This window comes from Cuculus canorus, chromosome 30 (genome assembly GCF_017976375.1).
Source record: "Cuculus canorus isolate bCucCan1 chromosome 30, bCucCan1.pri, whole genome shotgun sequence".
Lineage (NCBI taxonomy): Eukaryota > Metazoa > Chordata > Aves > Cuculiformes > Cuculidae > Cuculus > Cuculus canorus.
In genome coordinates this window covers 542,487-557,842 of record NC_071430.1, presented here as the reverse complement: position 1 = coordinate 557,842, position 15,356 = coordinate 542,487, and the positions used below count along the sequence as shown (strand labels likewise).

General features: G+C 61.5%; 2 protein-coding genes across 5 annotated transcripts in view; both read left to right on the top strand.

Annotated features, from left to right (window-relative positions):
• The window catches only part of RASAL3 (RAS protein activator like 3), a 32,486-nt gene extending 26,256 nt beyond the window's left edge, over positions 1-6,230 (top strand). The window contains exons 13-19 of the mRNA XM_054051937.1: positions 449-650; positions 741-844; positions 3,062-3,344; positions 3,417-3,539; positions 3,605-3,774; positions 5,028-5,103; positions 5,187-6,230. Of these exons, the coding sequence (XP_053907912.1) occupies positions 449-650; positions 741-844; positions 3,062-3,344; positions 3,417-3,539; positions 3,605-3,774; positions 5,028-5,103; positions 5,187-5,336 (1,108 nt within the window). The 3' untranslated portion in view covers positions 5,337-6,230. The remainder of the gene's footprint in view (positions 1-448; positions 651-740; positions 845-3,061; positions 3,345-3,416; positions 3,540-3,604; positions 3,775-5,027; positions 5,104-5,186) is intronic.
• Positions 6,231-6,469: 239 nt separating this feature from the next.
• The window catches only part of WIZ (WIZ zinc finger), a 49,875-nt gene continuing 40,988 nt past the window's right edge, over positions 6,470-15,356 (top strand). For all 4 annotated transcript variants that reach the window (XM_054051774.1, XM_054051773.1, XM_054051775.1 and 1 more), the window contains exon 1: positions 6,470-6,807. In XM_054051774.1, the coding sequence (XP_053907749.1) occupies positions 6,488-6,807 (320 nt within the window). In that variant the 5' untranslated portion in view covers positions 6,470-6,487. The remainder of the gene's footprint in view (positions 6,808-15,356) is intronic.

Here is a 15,356-nt window from a genome sequence, read left to right as displayed (position 1 = left end):
GGCCATGGTGGTGGCCTGTGGCTCATGGCCATGGTGGCCTATGACCATGGTGGTGGCCCATGACCATGGTGGTGGCCTGTCTTGTGGCCATGGTGGTGGCCCAGCTCATGGCCATGGTGGTGGCCTGTGGCCATGATGGTGGCCCATGACCATGGTGGTGGCCTGTCTTGTGGCCATGGTGGTGGCCTGTGGCTCATGGCCATGGTGGCCTATGACCATGGTGGTGGCCCATGACCATGGTGGTGGCCTGTGGCTCATGGTGGTGGCCTATGACCATGGTGGTGGCCCATGACCATGGTGGTGGCCTATGACCATGGTGGTGGCCGGTGGCCATGGTGGTGGCCTGACTCATGGCCATGGTGGTGGCCTGTGGCTCATGGCCACGCTGGTGGCCGGTGGTGGTGGTGGCCCCGGTGTGGCCCCCGCTAAGAGCCCTCGTGGTTCCCAGGTTTGGGGAGAAAGAGCCCTACATGGGCTTCATGAACGAGTTCTTGGAGCACAACTGGAGCGCCATGACGGCCTTCCTCCAGCGCGTGGCCAACCCCGAGAGCAGCGTCCACGTGGTCACCTACGATGGCTACGTGGACCTGGCCCTGGAGCTCGCCACCCTGCACCTCCTCCTCGCCGACATCTTCTCCGGTTTGGAGCAGGTGCCACCAGCGCCACCGGCCACCTCCGCCTCTCCACTGCCCCGGGGACGGCACCGCCGGCTCCGTAACATCCGGGTCTTCTCCTGGCAGAGCACCCAAGAGGACCTGGAGCCGCTCCCCACCATCCTCACCGCCATCACGGAGGGGAACCCCATCCCCGTCTCCGTCCAGCTCAGCGCCACCACGGAGAGAAGGTACCACCGGGAGGATGGGGAGGTGTTGGACCAAGAGAACCTCAGTAGAAGGAATGGCTTTGGGGTATCTCCAGTCTTGGTTGGGTCAAGAGTGAATGATGGTTCTGGTCTTGGTTGGGTTTGAGGGATGGTTCTGATCTTGGTTGGGTTTGAGGGACAGTTCTGATCTTGGTTGGGTTTGAGGGACAGTTCTGATCTTGGTTGGGTTTGAGGGATGGTTCTGATCTTGGTTGGGTTTGAGGGATGGTTCTGATCTTGGTTGGGTTTGAGGGATGGTTCTGATCTTGGTTGGGTTTGAGGGATGGTTCTGATCTTGGTTGGGTTTGGGGGATGGTTCTGATCTTGGTTGGGTTTGAGGGGTGGTTCTGGTCTTGGTTGGGTTTGGGGGATGGTTCTGATCTTGGTTGGGTTTGAGGGATGGTTCTGGTCTTGGTTGGGTTTGGGGGATGGTTCTGGTCTTGGTTGGGTTTGGGGGATGGTTCTGGTCTTGGTTGGGTTTGGGGGATGGTTCTGATCTTGGTTGGGTTTGAGGGGTGGTTCTGATCTTGGTTGGGTTTGGGGGTGGTTCTGGTCTTGGTTGGGTTTGGGGGATGGTTCTGGTCTTGGTTGGGTTTAGGGGATGGTTCTGATCTTGGTTGGGTTTGAGGGATGGTTCTGGTCTTGGTTGGGTTTGAGGGATGGTTCTGGTCTTGGTTGGGTTTGGGGGATGGTTCTGGTCTTGGTTGGGTTTGGGGGTGGTTCTGATCTTGGTTGGGTTTGGGGGATGGTTCTGGTCTTGGTTGGGTTTGAGGGATGGTTCTGATCTTGGTTGGGTTTAGGGGGTGGTTCTGATCTTGGTTGGGTTTGAGGGATGGTTCTGGTCTTGGTTGGGTTTGGGGGTGGTTCTGATCTTGGTTGGGTTTGGGGGATGGTTCTGATCTTGGTTGGGTTTGGGGGATGGTTCTGATCTTGGTTGGGTTTGAGGGACGGTTCTGATCTTGGTTGGGTTTGAGGGATGGTTCTGATCTTGGTTGGGTTTGGGGATGGTTCTGATCTTGGTTGGGTTTGAGGGATGGTTCTGATCTTGGTTGGGTTTGAGGGATGGTTCTGATCTTGGTTGGGTTTGAGGGGTGGTTCTGGTCTTGGTTGGGTTTGAGGGATGGTTCTGATCTTGGTTGGGTTTGAGGGATGGTTCTGATCTTGGTTGGGTTTGAGGGATGGTTCTGATCTTGGTTGGGTTTGAGGGATGGTTCTGATCTTGGTTGGGTTTGGGGGATGGTTCTGATCTTGGTTGGGTTTGAGGGATGGTTCTGGTCTTGGTTGGGTTTGGGGGATGGTTCTGATCTTGGTTGGGTTTGAGGGATGGTTCTGATCTTGGTTGGGTTTGGGGGATGGTTCTGATCTTGGTTGGGTTTGGGGGATGGTTCTGATCTTGGTTGGGTTTGGGGGATGGTTCTGATCTTGGTTGGGTTTGAGGGATGGTTCTGATCTTGGTTGGGTTTGAGGGATGGTTCTGGTCTTGGTTGGGTTTGAGGGATGGTTCTGATCTTGGTTGGGTTTGAGGGATGGTTCTGATCTTGGTTGGGTTTGGGGGATGGTTCTGATCTTGGTTGGGTTTGAGGGATGGTTCTGATCTTGGTTGGGTTTGAGGGGTGGTTCTGGTCTTGGTTGGGTTTGGGGATGGTTCTGATCTTGGTTGGGTTTGAGGGATGGTTCTGGTCTTGGTTGGGTTTGGGGGGTGGTTCTGGTCTTGGTTGGGTTTGAGGGATGGTTCTGATCTTGGTTGGGTTTGAGGGGTGGTTCTGATCTTGGTTGGGTTTGGGGGATGGTTCTGATCTTGGTTGGGTTTGGGGGATGGTTCTGATCTTGGTTGGGTTTGAGGGATGGTTCTGATCTTGGTTGGGTTTGGGGGATGGTTCTGGTCTTGGTTGGGTTTGGGGGATGGTTCTGATCTTGGTTGGGTTTGGGGGATGGTTCTGATCTTGGTTGGGTTTGGGGGATGGTTCTGGTCTTGGTTGGGTTTGAGGGATGGTTCTGGTGTTGGTTGGGTTTGAGGGACGGTTCTGGTCTTGGTTGGGTTGAGGTTCTTCAGCTCCTCTGTGGCTTCAGGAGATGGTTCTGGTCCAAAGGAGCTTTGGGCTCCGGGTGGTCCCGGCTGCGTCCCGGCTGGTTGTGGTCCTCCTGGGCCTTTCCCCACGCCGGCGCCCCTCAATGCCGTCACCCCCCGCCCTCTCGCAGCTCAGCCGACGCCTTCCAACCCATCTTTGTGCCACCGCGAGAGCTGAAGAAGCTCAACCCTCTCCTCAAGAGCCAATCCCTCATCAGCATCCGCCGCGCCCGTGAAGACGGCCCAGAACCATCTCCACCCGCGCTCCCACCCAACCGCGACCGCCGCAACGTCCATCGCACGCAGAGCGTTCCGGCGCAGAGCAGAGCCGCGCGGCGCCCGCCCGGGCCGAGCCGCGCCGAGCACCGCCCGGATCCGTCGGCCGAGGACAACCCGGAGTCCTTCATCCCTCAGGTGAGCTCCGGAAGCCACCACACCACCGTGGCGCTCCGAGGAAGACCTTGATGGGTTCTTTGGGTGCCGTAGGGTGGCGGGGAGCTGCGGGCGTCGGCGTCGCTGCCGAGGAAGCCGACGGTGCCGTGGCAGCGCTACGCGGACGAGGCGGTGGCCGAAGACGGAGACCTCTACGCCATTCGCCCGTTGGAGAAGGTAACGTGGCGGTCGGTGGCGACCAAAGGCGCCGCGGTGGTCCGGTGACCGCCGTCCTCCTCCAGCACCGGCGGCTGCTCGAGGCGGTGAGGAAGGAGGCGGCGGAGAACCGGGAGAAGCTGAGGGTGGTGGAGACGCGGCTGTGGGAGATGGAGGAGCAGCACCGGGAGGATCTGCAGCGGCTGCGGCGGCAGCTGGAGGAGAACAACGCCCGCGTGGACAACATGGGAGCCAGGTGGGGGCGACGGGGTGGGGGTGACCCAAAGCAGGGGGGGCCCCAAAGCAGAGGGTGCCCCAAAGAAGAGGGTGCCCCAAAGCATTGGGTGCCCCAAACCATTGGGTGCCCCAAAGCAGAGGGTGCCCCAAAGCAGTGGGTGACCCAAAGCAGAGGGTGACCCAAACCATTGGGTGACCCAAAGCAGAGGGTGACCCAAAGCAGAAGGTGACCCAAAGCAGTGGGTGACCCAAACCATTGGGTGCCCCAAAGCAGAGAGTGACCCAAAGCAGTGGGTGACCCAAAGCAGAGGGTGACCCAAAGCAGAGAGTGACCCAAAGCAGAGGGCACCCCAAAGCAGAGGGTGACCCAAACCATTGGGTGCCCCAAAGCAGGGGGTGACCCAAACCATTGGGTGACCCAAACCATTGGGTGCCCCAAAGCAGAGGGTGACCCAAAGCAGAGGGTGCCCCAAACCATTGGGTGCCCCAAACCATTGGGTGCCCCAAAGCAGAGGGTGACCCAAAGCAGTGGGTGACCCAAAGCAGAGGGTGACCCAAACCATTGGGTGACCCAAAGCAGAGGGTGACCCAAAGCAGAAGGTGACCCAAAGCAGTGGGTGACCCAAACCATTGGGTGCCCCAAAGCAGAGAGTGACCCAAAGCAGTGGGTGACCCAAAGCAGAGAGTGACCCAAAGCAGAGGGCACCCCAAAGCAGAGGGTGACCCAAAGCAGTGGGTGCCCCAAAGCAGAGGGTGACCCAAACCATTGGGTGCCCCAAAGCAGAGAGTGACCCAAAGCAGAGGGTGACCCAAAGCAGAGGGTGACCCAAACCATTGGGTGACCCAAAGCAGAGGGTGACCCAAAGCAGTGGGTGCCCCAAAGCAGAGGGTGACCCAAAGCATTGGGTGACCCAAAGCAGAGGGTGACCCAAACCATTGGGTGCCCCAAAGCAGAGGGTGACCCAAAGCAGTGGGTGCTCAAACCATTGGGTGACCCAAACCATTGGGTGACCCAAAGCAGAGAGTGACCCAAAGCAGAGGGTGACCCAAACCATTGGGTGTCCCAAACCATTGGGTGTCCCAAAACAGTGGGTGACCCAAAGCAGTGGGTGCTCAAACCATTGGGTGCTCCAAACCAGTGGGAGTCCCAAACCATTAAGTGTCCCAAACCATTGGGTGCTCCAAACCATTGGGTGCTCCAAACCAGTGGGTGTCCCAGACCAGTGGGTGCCGCCCCCACCCCGTCTCTCCGCTCATCCCCAACCCAACCAGGTTGGCGGCGTCTGAGGACACCAGGAAGAAAGACCTGGAGAGGCTGAAGAAGAGCGAGGAGAAGAGCCGCGAGCTGGTAAAGAACCGCGACACGGGTGCACCCATGGGTGACAGAGGTGACCGAGGGACCCGGGTGGGAGCTGCCACCTTCCCTCACAGGAGAGACGGCTCTCGGCGCTGGAGAAGGAGCAGGTGGAGCTGCGTGGTGCCTTCAGCCAAGCTTTGGGCCACCCCGCCAGGATGGGCCACCGACCGCCAACACGAGGTTGGGATGAAGGTGGTGACGACGCTCCGGCCACCAGCGTGTGACCGCTTGTCCTGATGTCCCCAACGCGTCCCTACAGCGCTCCCCATCTCCAGGGTCTTCCCACGGGGGGTTGAGCGCGGTCTGGTGGGTTGTCCTCTCGCCGGGCAAGAAACGGTGTCACCACCACAAGGTTCTTGGTTGTCTCCTGCCACCTCTCGGGGCTCCGTCCTCTGTCCCATCGTGTCCCCAACACCCGATGTGGTGACAGGGGTGACAGGACCACGGGGACACCATCGTGGGGACCGTCACGGTGGTGGTGGGGATGGCAGAGCCGTGGGGACCTGGGGATGATCCACCTGGGGAGGTGACAGAGCCATGGGGACCCTTGGGGACACTTCGGGGAGGGCGGGGACATGGGGACACTGAGGACAGAGCCATGGGGACACTTTGGAACAGGGCATGGGGACACTTTGAGGATGACACAGCCATGGGGACATGAGGTCCCCTCCATGGGGACACTTTGGGGACGTCACAGCCAGGGGGACACTCAGGACGGGGCCATGGGGACACTGTGGGGACGTCACAGCCATGGGGACACTCAGGATGGGGACATGGGGACACTTTGGGGACGTCACAGCCATGGGGACACTCACGATGGGGCCATGGGGACCCTTTGGGGATGTCACAGCCATGGGGACACTCAGGATGGGGCCATGGGGACACTTTGGGGATGTCACAGCCATGGGGACACTCACAATGGGGCCATGGGGACACTTTGGGGACGTCACAGCCATGGGGACACTTTGGGACAGGGCCATGGGGACACTTTGAGGATGATGAGGCCATGGGGACACTCAGGTCCCCTCCATGGGGACCCTTTGGGGATGTCACAGCCATGGGGACACGAGGTCCCCTCCCCGGTGTCACCCGGGGGAGCGCAGGGCCATAGGACCCCGTTTAGAACCCCCCCCACACCCTCCCAAGATGGCTGCGCGGCGCCGCCGTCTCTCGTTGATGACGTCACCCCCGCGCCTCTCCCCAGGTCGCCGCGCCTCTTCCCCCCTTGCCAACCCTTCGCGCCACACCCAAGATGGCGCCTCCGTCGCGACGCTGACGTCACCCTCCGCGCGACGCCAGAAGGCGCAGGGGCGGCGGCGGCGGCGGCCGCTCCGGCGGGGCGGGAGGGCGGGAGCGCGCGAGCGCGGGATCCAAGATGGCGGCGGCGGCGACAACAACGACAGAAGCGGCCGAAGCGACCCCGGGACCTCGTTCAACACCTTCAAGATGTCGTCGAAGAGCCGGTCGCGCCCGCCGTGACGTGTTCAGGCCCCGCCGGCGGGAGGGAGGCGGGGGAGCGGCCCGAGCCGAGCCGGAGGCGGCGGCGGCGGCGGCGGGAGCGGTCGGGGCCCCGCGCGGGGATTTAAAGGGACCATGGCCTCGGCGAGGAGGAGCAGCGGGAGGCCGCAGCCGCAGCCGCAGTCGGGCGGGAGGAGGCGCTGAGGAGGAGCCCGGGGGGAGCGGAGCAGCCCGGGGGTGAGTCCGGGACCGGGACCGGGACCGGGGGGGGAAGTGTGAGGGGACGGCGGGGCAGTGAGGGACCGGGGGTGGAGAGTGAGGGACCGGGGGGGGGAAACGGGACCGGGGGGGGGAAACGGGACCCGGGGGGGAAACGGGACCGGGGGGGGCAGTGAGGCACCGGGACCGGGGGGGGGAGAGAGAGGGACCGGGGGGGGAAACGGGACCGGGGGAGGGGTGAGTGAGGGACAGGGACCGGGACCGGGGGGGGAAGTGTGAGGGGACGGGGGGGCAGTGAGGAACCGGGGGGGCAGTGAGGGACCGGGACCCGGGGGGTGGAGAGTGAGGGACCGGGACCGGGGGGGGCAGTGAGGGACCGGGGGGGGGGAGAGTGAGGGACCGGGATGGGGGGGGGCAGTGAGGGACCGGGGGGGGCAGTGAGGCACCGGGACCGGGGGGGGGAGAGTGAGGGACCGGGGGGGGGCAGTGAGGGACCGGGGGGGCAGTGAGGGACCGGGACCGGGGGGGGGTGAGAGAGGGACCAGGGGGGGAATGAGGGACCGGGACCGGGGGGGGAGACCGGGAACGGGACCGGGGGGGGAGAGTGAGGGAGCGGGGGAGGAATGAGGGACCGGGACCGGGACCGGGGGGGAGTGAGGGACCGGGACATGGGAAGGGGGAGTGAGGAACCGGGAGGGGAGAGACCGGGAATGGGACCGGGGGGGAGTGAGGGAACGAGGGGTGAGTGAGAGACCGGGGGGTGAGACCGGGAACGGGACCGACGTGTGGAGTGAGGAACCGGGGGGAGACTGGGACCGGGGGGGGGAGAGACCGGGAACGGGAGGGAGAGGGAGGGCCCGGGACCGGAGGGGGGAGTGAGGGACCGGGAGGGAGACCGGGAACGGGGGGAGTGAGGGACCGGGGGGGGAGACCGGGACCGGGGACGGGACCGGAGGGGGGGTGGGGGCGGTGAGTGAGTGACCGGTAGTGGAGAACGAGACCGGGGAACCGGGAATGGGGGACCGAGAGGGGGCAAGAAGGGACCGGGAACGGAATCAGGGGGTGAGTGACCGGGAATGAGGCCGAGGGGGACACCGGGGGGGGGACCGGGGACTGAGGGGGGGGGGGACCCGTAACGGGAGGGGGAAGGAGGGACCGGGAATGGGGGGGGAGTGCCCGGTACCGAGGATGGGGCAGGAAGTTACCGGTACCGCGAGTGGGAACGACACCGGGGAGGGGGGGGACACCTGCACCGGGAGGGGGGATGGGAACGGAGCCGGTACCGGGGGGACACCTGTACCGGGAGGGGGGATGGGAACGGAGCCGGTACCGGGGGGGACACCTGTACCGGGAGGGGGGATGGGAACGGAGCCGGTACCGGGGGGGACACCTGTACCGGGAGGGGGGATGGGAACGGAGCCGGTACCGGGGGGGACACCTGTACCGGGAGGGGGGATGGGAACGGAGCCGGTACCGGGGGGGGACACCTGTACCGGGAGGGGGGATGGGAACGGAGCCGGTACCGGGGGGACACCTGTACCGGGAGGGGGGATGGGAACGGAGCCGGTACCGGGGGGACACCTGCACCGGGAGAGGGGATGGGAACGGAGCCGGTACCGGGGGGGACACCTGTACCGGGAGGGGAGGGTCAGAGGTGACACATGGGGGGACAAAGGTCAGAGGTGACACCGGAGGGGACGCGGGGTCAGAGGTGACACGGGGGGGACAAAGGGTCAGAGGGGACATGGGGGGGGACAAAGGGGTCAGAGGGGACACGGGGGGGACAAAGGGTCAGAGGTGACACGGGGGGACATGAGGTCAGAGGTGACACCAGAGGGGACAAAGGGTCAGAGGTGACACGGAGGGGTACAAAGGGTCAGAGGTGACACGGAGGGGTACAAAGGGTCAGAGGTGACATGGGGGGACAAAGGGTCAGAGGTGACACAGAGGGACACACCCAGGGTCTGGCGTGACCCCCAGGTGACACTGGGGTCCCCCCGGGCCTGAGGTGACAGGAGGGGACCCCCCCAGGGGTCTGTTGGGGGTCGCAGGGCACCAGATGGGGGTTCAGAGGTGGCTTTGGGGGGTCCCAGAGATTTTGGGGGCTCTTTGGGAACCGGGGGGGTCACTCGGTGCCGCTCGGCACTGGATTTGGGATCCCCCAACTCCACCGGAGGGATGGGATGGATCCGGCCCCGCTGCGCCGCTTCCCCTCCGCCGCTGCCGCGCCGGTTCCTCTCCGCCGCGCTCAGCGGTTGCCGTTGGTAGAACCTCACCCCAAGTCGTTAACCGGTTGGTTCGTGGCCCTTTGCCACCGGGTGACCTCCGCATCTCCACCGGGAGCTTTTCGTCTCCATCCCGCGCCGCGCTGGGAGCCGCGAGGAGGTGCCGGTAATCGGCGTTGCCGGCGGCGAGGTTTGGCGTAGCGCCGGCTGTGGTTTCTCTTCCCGAGCAGTTGGATGGTGGGAGCGGTGCCGCGCGGAGCAGCTTTCCCTTCATCCCGGCGCTACTCGGATGCCGGATTCCCTCCTTGATGGGAACTGTTGCCATCAACGCCACCGATAACCGCGCGGCGGAATTCCATGAGGATCTCGGCGCCGGCAGAGCTTCACATCCCACCAAAACGCCTTTGGCGTGGGGTTGGTGGAGCGGAAACGGAAGAGCTCCATCGAGGATGTGGTCTTTGCTCCTTCCACCTCCAGAATGGGGCGAAAAAGCTGCTTTTTGGCTAAACGAGGTCGTTAACACCAGGGAAGGGACGCGGCCGAAGGAAATCATCCGGCTTCAACCCCAGGAGCTCTTTGGATCCGGCCCAGATCCCTCCGCAATGGTTGGCCTCGATGACCTCCGGCGTCTTTCCCAACGTGGTGATTCGATGGTTGTAGGAAATCCGGAGCGCTCGCTCCGCTTCCGATTGCTTTGTGGATCAGTTTGGCGCTGAAGCAACGATTGGCGCGAGGGCGTCGGATCCTGCGCGATTGGTGTGGGAGCGGAAAGGGGGAAAGGTCGGCACCGGCCTCCGGATTGCGGCTCTGCTCTGGCCGTGAGGAAGGAGAGACCACGTGGAGGATGGAGGAGGAACCACGTGGAGGAGAAACCACGTGGAGGATGGAACGCGCCCGGTTCAGCGTTGGACCTTCTGAGCTTGGTTGTGACCCGGGAAAGAGAGAAGGATTGGTGCCGTCCTCCTAATTGCGGCTCTGCTCTGGCCTTGAGGAAGGAGAGACCACATGGAGGATGGAGGGAAGACCATTGGGAGGATGGAGGAGGAACCATGTGGAGGATGGAACCTGCCTGGTTCAAGTGTGTGTGGAGCGTGTGGGACCTTCTGAGCTTGGTTGTGACCTGGGAAAGGGGGAATGATTTGCGCCGTCCTCCCACGTTGTGGCTCTGCTCTGTCCTATGAGGAAGGAGAAACCACGTGGAGGATGGAGGAGAAACCGTTTGGAGGATGGAGGAGGAACCACGTGGAGGAGAAACCGTGTGGAGGATGGAACGCGCCCGGTTCAGGTGTGCGTGGAGAGCGTTGGACCTTCTGAGCTTGGTTGTGACCTGGAAAAGAGGAAAGAATTGATGCTGTCCTCCTAATTGTGGTTCTGCTCTGTCCTTGAGGAAGGAGAAACCACGTGGAGGATGGAACCTGCCCGGTTCAAGCGTGTGTGGAGTGTGTGGGACCTTCTGAGCTTGGTTGTGACCTGGGAAAGAGAGAAGGATTGGCGCCGTCCTCCTAATTGCGGCTCCGCTTTGTTCTGCGAGGAAAGAGAAACCACGTGGAGGATGGAGGAGAAACCACGTGGAGGATGGAGGAGAAACCATGTGGAGGATGGAGGAGAAACCACGTGGAGGATGGAGGGGAAACCACATGGGAGGGTGGAACCTGCCTGGTTCAAGTTTGCATGGAGCACGTTGGATCCCGTGAGCTTGGTTGTGACCTGGGAAAGGGGTAAAGATTGGCACCGCTCTCCTGGTTGTGGCTCTTACTCTGTCCCGTGAGGAAGGAGAAACCACGTAGAGGAAGGACAAGATGGAGCTTGTTCAAACGTGTGTGGAGAGTGTGGGACCTTCTGAGGTTGGTTGTGACCCGGGAAAGAGGGAAGGATTGGCGCCGTCCTCCTAAATGTGGCTCTGCTCTGTCCTATGAGGAAGGAGAAACCACGTGGAGGATGGAGGAGAAACCACGTAGAAGATGGAATCTGCCCGGTTCAAGCGTGTGTGGAGTGTGTTGGGCCTTCTGAGCTTGGTTGTGACCTGGGAAAGAGGGAAGAATTGGTGCTGTCCTCCTAATTGTGGCTCTGCTCTGGCCTTGAGGAAGGAGAGACCACATGGAGGATGGAGGGAAGACCATTGGGAGGATGGAGGAGGAACCACGTGGAGGAGAAACCACATGGAGGATGGAACGCGACCGGTTCAGGTGTGCGTGGAGAGCGTTGGGCCTTCTGAGCTTGGTTGTGACCCGGGAAAGAGGGAAGGATTGGCGCCGTCCTCCTAAATGTGGCTCTGCTCTGTCCTTGAGGAAGGAGAAACCACGTGGAGGATGGAGGAGAAACCACGTGGAGGATGGAATCTACCTGGTTCTAAGCGTGTGTGGAGACCTTCTGAGTGAAAGTGGCGTTGGAGGGGGCGAAAGTGGCGTCGAAGGGGGCAAAAGCTGCATCAAAGGTGTCGAAAGCGGCGTCGGAGGGTCAAAAGCAGCGTCGGAGGGGCGAAAGCGGTAGCGAAGGGGGCAGAAGTGGTGTTGGTGGGGGCGAAAGCGGCGTCCCCGGGGGTGAAAGCGGCGTCGAAGGGGCGAAAGCAGTGTCGGAGGGGGCGGAAACGGCATTGAATGGGGCAAAAGAGGTGTTGGAGGTGACCAAAGTAGATTCAAAGGGGCAAAAGCGGCATTAAAGGGTCGAAAGTGGCGTTGAAGGGGGCGAAAGCAGTATCGGTGGGGGTAAAAGTGGCATCAAAGGGGCAAAAGTAGCAGTGAAGGGGGCGAAAGTGATAACGAGGGGGTGAAAGCGGCATTGGATGGGGCGAAAGAGGTGTCGGAGGGGGCAAAAGTGGCATCAAAGGGGCAAAAGTGGTGTTGGAGGGGGCGAAAGTGATATCGAGGCGATGAAAGCGGCATCGGAGGGGGCGAAAGTGGCATCAAAGGGGCGAAAGCGGCGTTGGAGGGGGTAAAATTGGCATCAAAGGGGCAAAAGCAGCAGTGAAGGGGGTGAAAGCGGCGTTGCAGGGGGCGAAAGTGGCATTGGAGGGGGTCAAAGCCATATCAAAGGGGCGAAAGCGGCGTCGGAGGGCTGAAAGCGGCATTGGATGGGGTGAAAGCAGTGGTGGAGGGGGTGAAAGCCGCGTCGAAGGGGGTGGAAGTGGCATCGAAGGGGCGAAAGCGGTGTCGGAGGGGGCAAAAGCAGCAGTGAAGGGGTGAAAGCAGCGTCCCAGGGGGCAAAAGCGGCGTTGGAGGGGGTCAAAGCGATATCAAAGGGGCGAAAGCAGCGTCGGAGGGTTTGGAAGCGGCGTCAGGGCAAAAGCGGTGCCTGAGAGGGTGAATCTGGCACCGAGTAGGGTAAAACTGGCACTCAGGAGTGCGAAACCTGGTGCTGAGGGGGACGAAAGTGACCCCGAGGAGGGCAAAAGCAGTGCCGACGGGGCAAAAGTGTCCCCTGGGAGGGCAAAAGTGACGCCAAAGGGGGCAGAAGTGGCCCCCAGGAGGGCAAAACTGGTGCCGAAGGGGGTGAAAGTGGCGCTGAGAGGGTAAAACTGGCACGAAGGGGGCGAAAGCGGCGTCGGAGGGGACGAAAGCGGCATAAGAGGGGGCGAAAGTGGTGTTGGAGGGGGTGAAAGCAATATCGAGGGGGTGAAAGCGGCGTTGAAGGGGGTCAAAGCGATATCAAAGGGGCGAAAGTGGCGTAGGAGGGGGTCAAAGCGATATCAAAGGGGCGAAAGCGGCATCGGAGGGGGTCAAAGCGATATCAAAGGGGCGAAAGCGACGTCAGAGGGGGTCAAAGCGATATCAAAGGGGCGAAAGCGGCGTTGGAGGGGGTCAAAGCGGCGTTGGATGGGGTCAAAGCGGCATTGGATGGGGTCAAAGCGGCGTTGGAGGGGGTCAAAGCGGCGTTGGAGGGGGTCAAAGCGGCGTTGGAGTGCGAAACCTGGCCCTGAGGAGGGCAAAAGCGGCGCCAAAGGGGGTAAAAGTGTCCCCCGGGAGGGCAAAAGTGATGCCAAAGGGGGTAAAAGTGTCCCCCGGGAGGGCAAAAGTGATGCCAAAGGGGGTAAAAGTGTCCCCCGGGAGGGCAAAAGTGATGCCAAAGGGGGTAAAAGTGGCCCCCGGGAGAGCAAAACTGGTGCCGAAGGGGGTGAAAGTGGTGCTGAGAGGGTAAAACTGGCACGAACGGGGCGAAAGCGGCGTCGGAGGGGACAAAAGCGGCATCGGAGGGGGCAAAAGTGGTGTTGGAGGGGGTGAAAGTGATATCGAGGGGGCGAAAGCAGCGATGAAGGGGGCGAAAGCGGCGTCGGAGGGGGCGAAAGTGGTGTTGGAGGGGGTGAAAGTGATATCGAGGGGGCGAAAGCAGCGATGAAGGGGGCGAAAGCGGCGTCGGAGGGGGCGAAAGTGGCATCAAAGGGGCGAAAGCGGCATCGGAGGGGGTCAAAGCGATATCAAAGGGGCGAAAGCGGCATCGGAGGGGGTCAAAGCGATATCAAAGGGGCGAAAGCGGCTTTGGAGGAGGTCAAAGCGATATCAAAGGGGCGAAAGCGGCATCGGAGGGGGTCAAAGCGATATCAAAGGGGCGAAAGCGGCATCGGAGGGGGTCAAAGCGATATCAAAGGGGCGAAAGCGACGTCAGAGGGGGTCAAAGTGATATCAAAGGGGCGAAAGTGGCGTTGGAGGGGGTCAAAGCGGCGTTGGAGGGGGTCAGAGCGGCGTTGGATGAGGTCAAAGCGGCGTTGGAGGGGGTCAAAGCGGCGTTGGAGGGGGTCAAAGCGGCGTTGGAGGGGGCCAAAGCGGCGTTGGAGGGGGCCAAAGCGGCGTTGGAGGGGGCCAAAGCAGCGTTGGAGGGGGTCAAAGCGGCGTTGGAGGGGGCGAAAGCAGCGTTGGAGTGCGAAACCTGGCCCTGAGGAGGGCAAAAGCGGCGCCGAAGGGGCAAAAGTGTCCCCCGGGAGGGCAAAAGTGATGCCAAAGGGGGTAAAAGTGTCCCCCGGGAGGGCAAAACTGGTGCCGAAGGGGACGAAACTGGCGCCGAGTGGGTAAAAGTGGCACGAAGGGGGCGAAACGGTCACCGTTGGCTGCGGTTGTGCCCTCCCAGGGAGGGGAATAAAGGGCAGAGGAGCCCGGTCCAGGGTCGCCCATTGCTGGAGGCGTTTGGCTCCCGGAAAGGCCTCTTCGTCGCTCCCAGGACGCAGATTGGCTCCACTTAAACCGGTTTAGCATTTAAATTGTCCTGTTTGGGCGCTGTCTTTGCATGGCTTTGGGCGAGGGGCTGGGGGAAGGGTTTCCGCACTCCCGGTCCCACTCTGGAAGCGGCAGAGCCCGGCGAGCACCTTCGGAACGTGGTGGTGAGCAAATACCGTCTCCTTTTTTCCCCCCTCCTGATGAGTTTGAAACCTTCCCGGTGGGTTCTTTTTGGCTTTGGAACGTGATGGTGAACCCTTGGGTGCCGGCACGGAGCGAATCGGGGTCAAACCATCTCCTTTCTCCCCTCCTGATGAGTTTGAAACCCTCCTGGTGGGTTCTTTTTGGCTTTGGAAGGTGATGGTGAGCAAAACCGTCTCCTTTTTCCCCTCCTGATGAGTTTGAAACCTTCCCAGTGGGTTCTTTTCAGCTTTGGAACTTCGTGGTGAGCCCTGGGGGCTTTTTAGTGTGCTGGTACGGAGCGAATTGGGGTAAAAACGTGTCCTCTTTTTGCCTCCTGATGAGCTTGAAACCCTCCTGGTGGGTTCTTTTTGGCTTTGGAAGGTGGTGGTGAGCAAAACCGTCTCCTTTTTTCCCCTCCTGATGAGTTTGAAACCTTCCCAGTGGGTTCTTTTTGGCTTTGGACCTTGGGGTGAGCCCTTGGGTCTCTTTTGGGTGCCGACACGGAGCGAATTGGGGTAAAACCGTCTCCTTTTTCCCCTCCTGATGAGTTTGAAGCCATCCCAGTGGGTTCTTTTTGGCTTTGGAAGGTGGTGCTGAGCAAAATCATCTCCTTTTTCCCCTCCTGATGAGTTTGAAACCATCCTGGTGGGTTCTTTTTGGCTTTGGAACTTCATGGAGAGCATTTGGGTCTCTTTTGGGTGCCGGCACGGAGCGAATCGGGGTCAAACCGTCTCCTTTTTCCCCTCCTGATGAGTTTGAAACCTTCCCAGTGGGTTCTTTTTGGCTTTGGACCTTGGGGTGAGCCCTTGGGTCTCTTTTGGGTGCCGACCCGGAGCGAATCGGGGTCAAACCGTCTCCTTTTTTCCCCTCCTGGTGAGTTTGAAACCCTCCTGGTGGGTTCTTTTTGGCTTTGGAAGGTGGTGCTGAGCAAAACCATCTCCTTTTTCCCCTCCTGATGAGTTTGAAACCTTCCCAGTGGGTTCTTCTCGGCTTTGGACCTTGGGGTGAGCCCTTG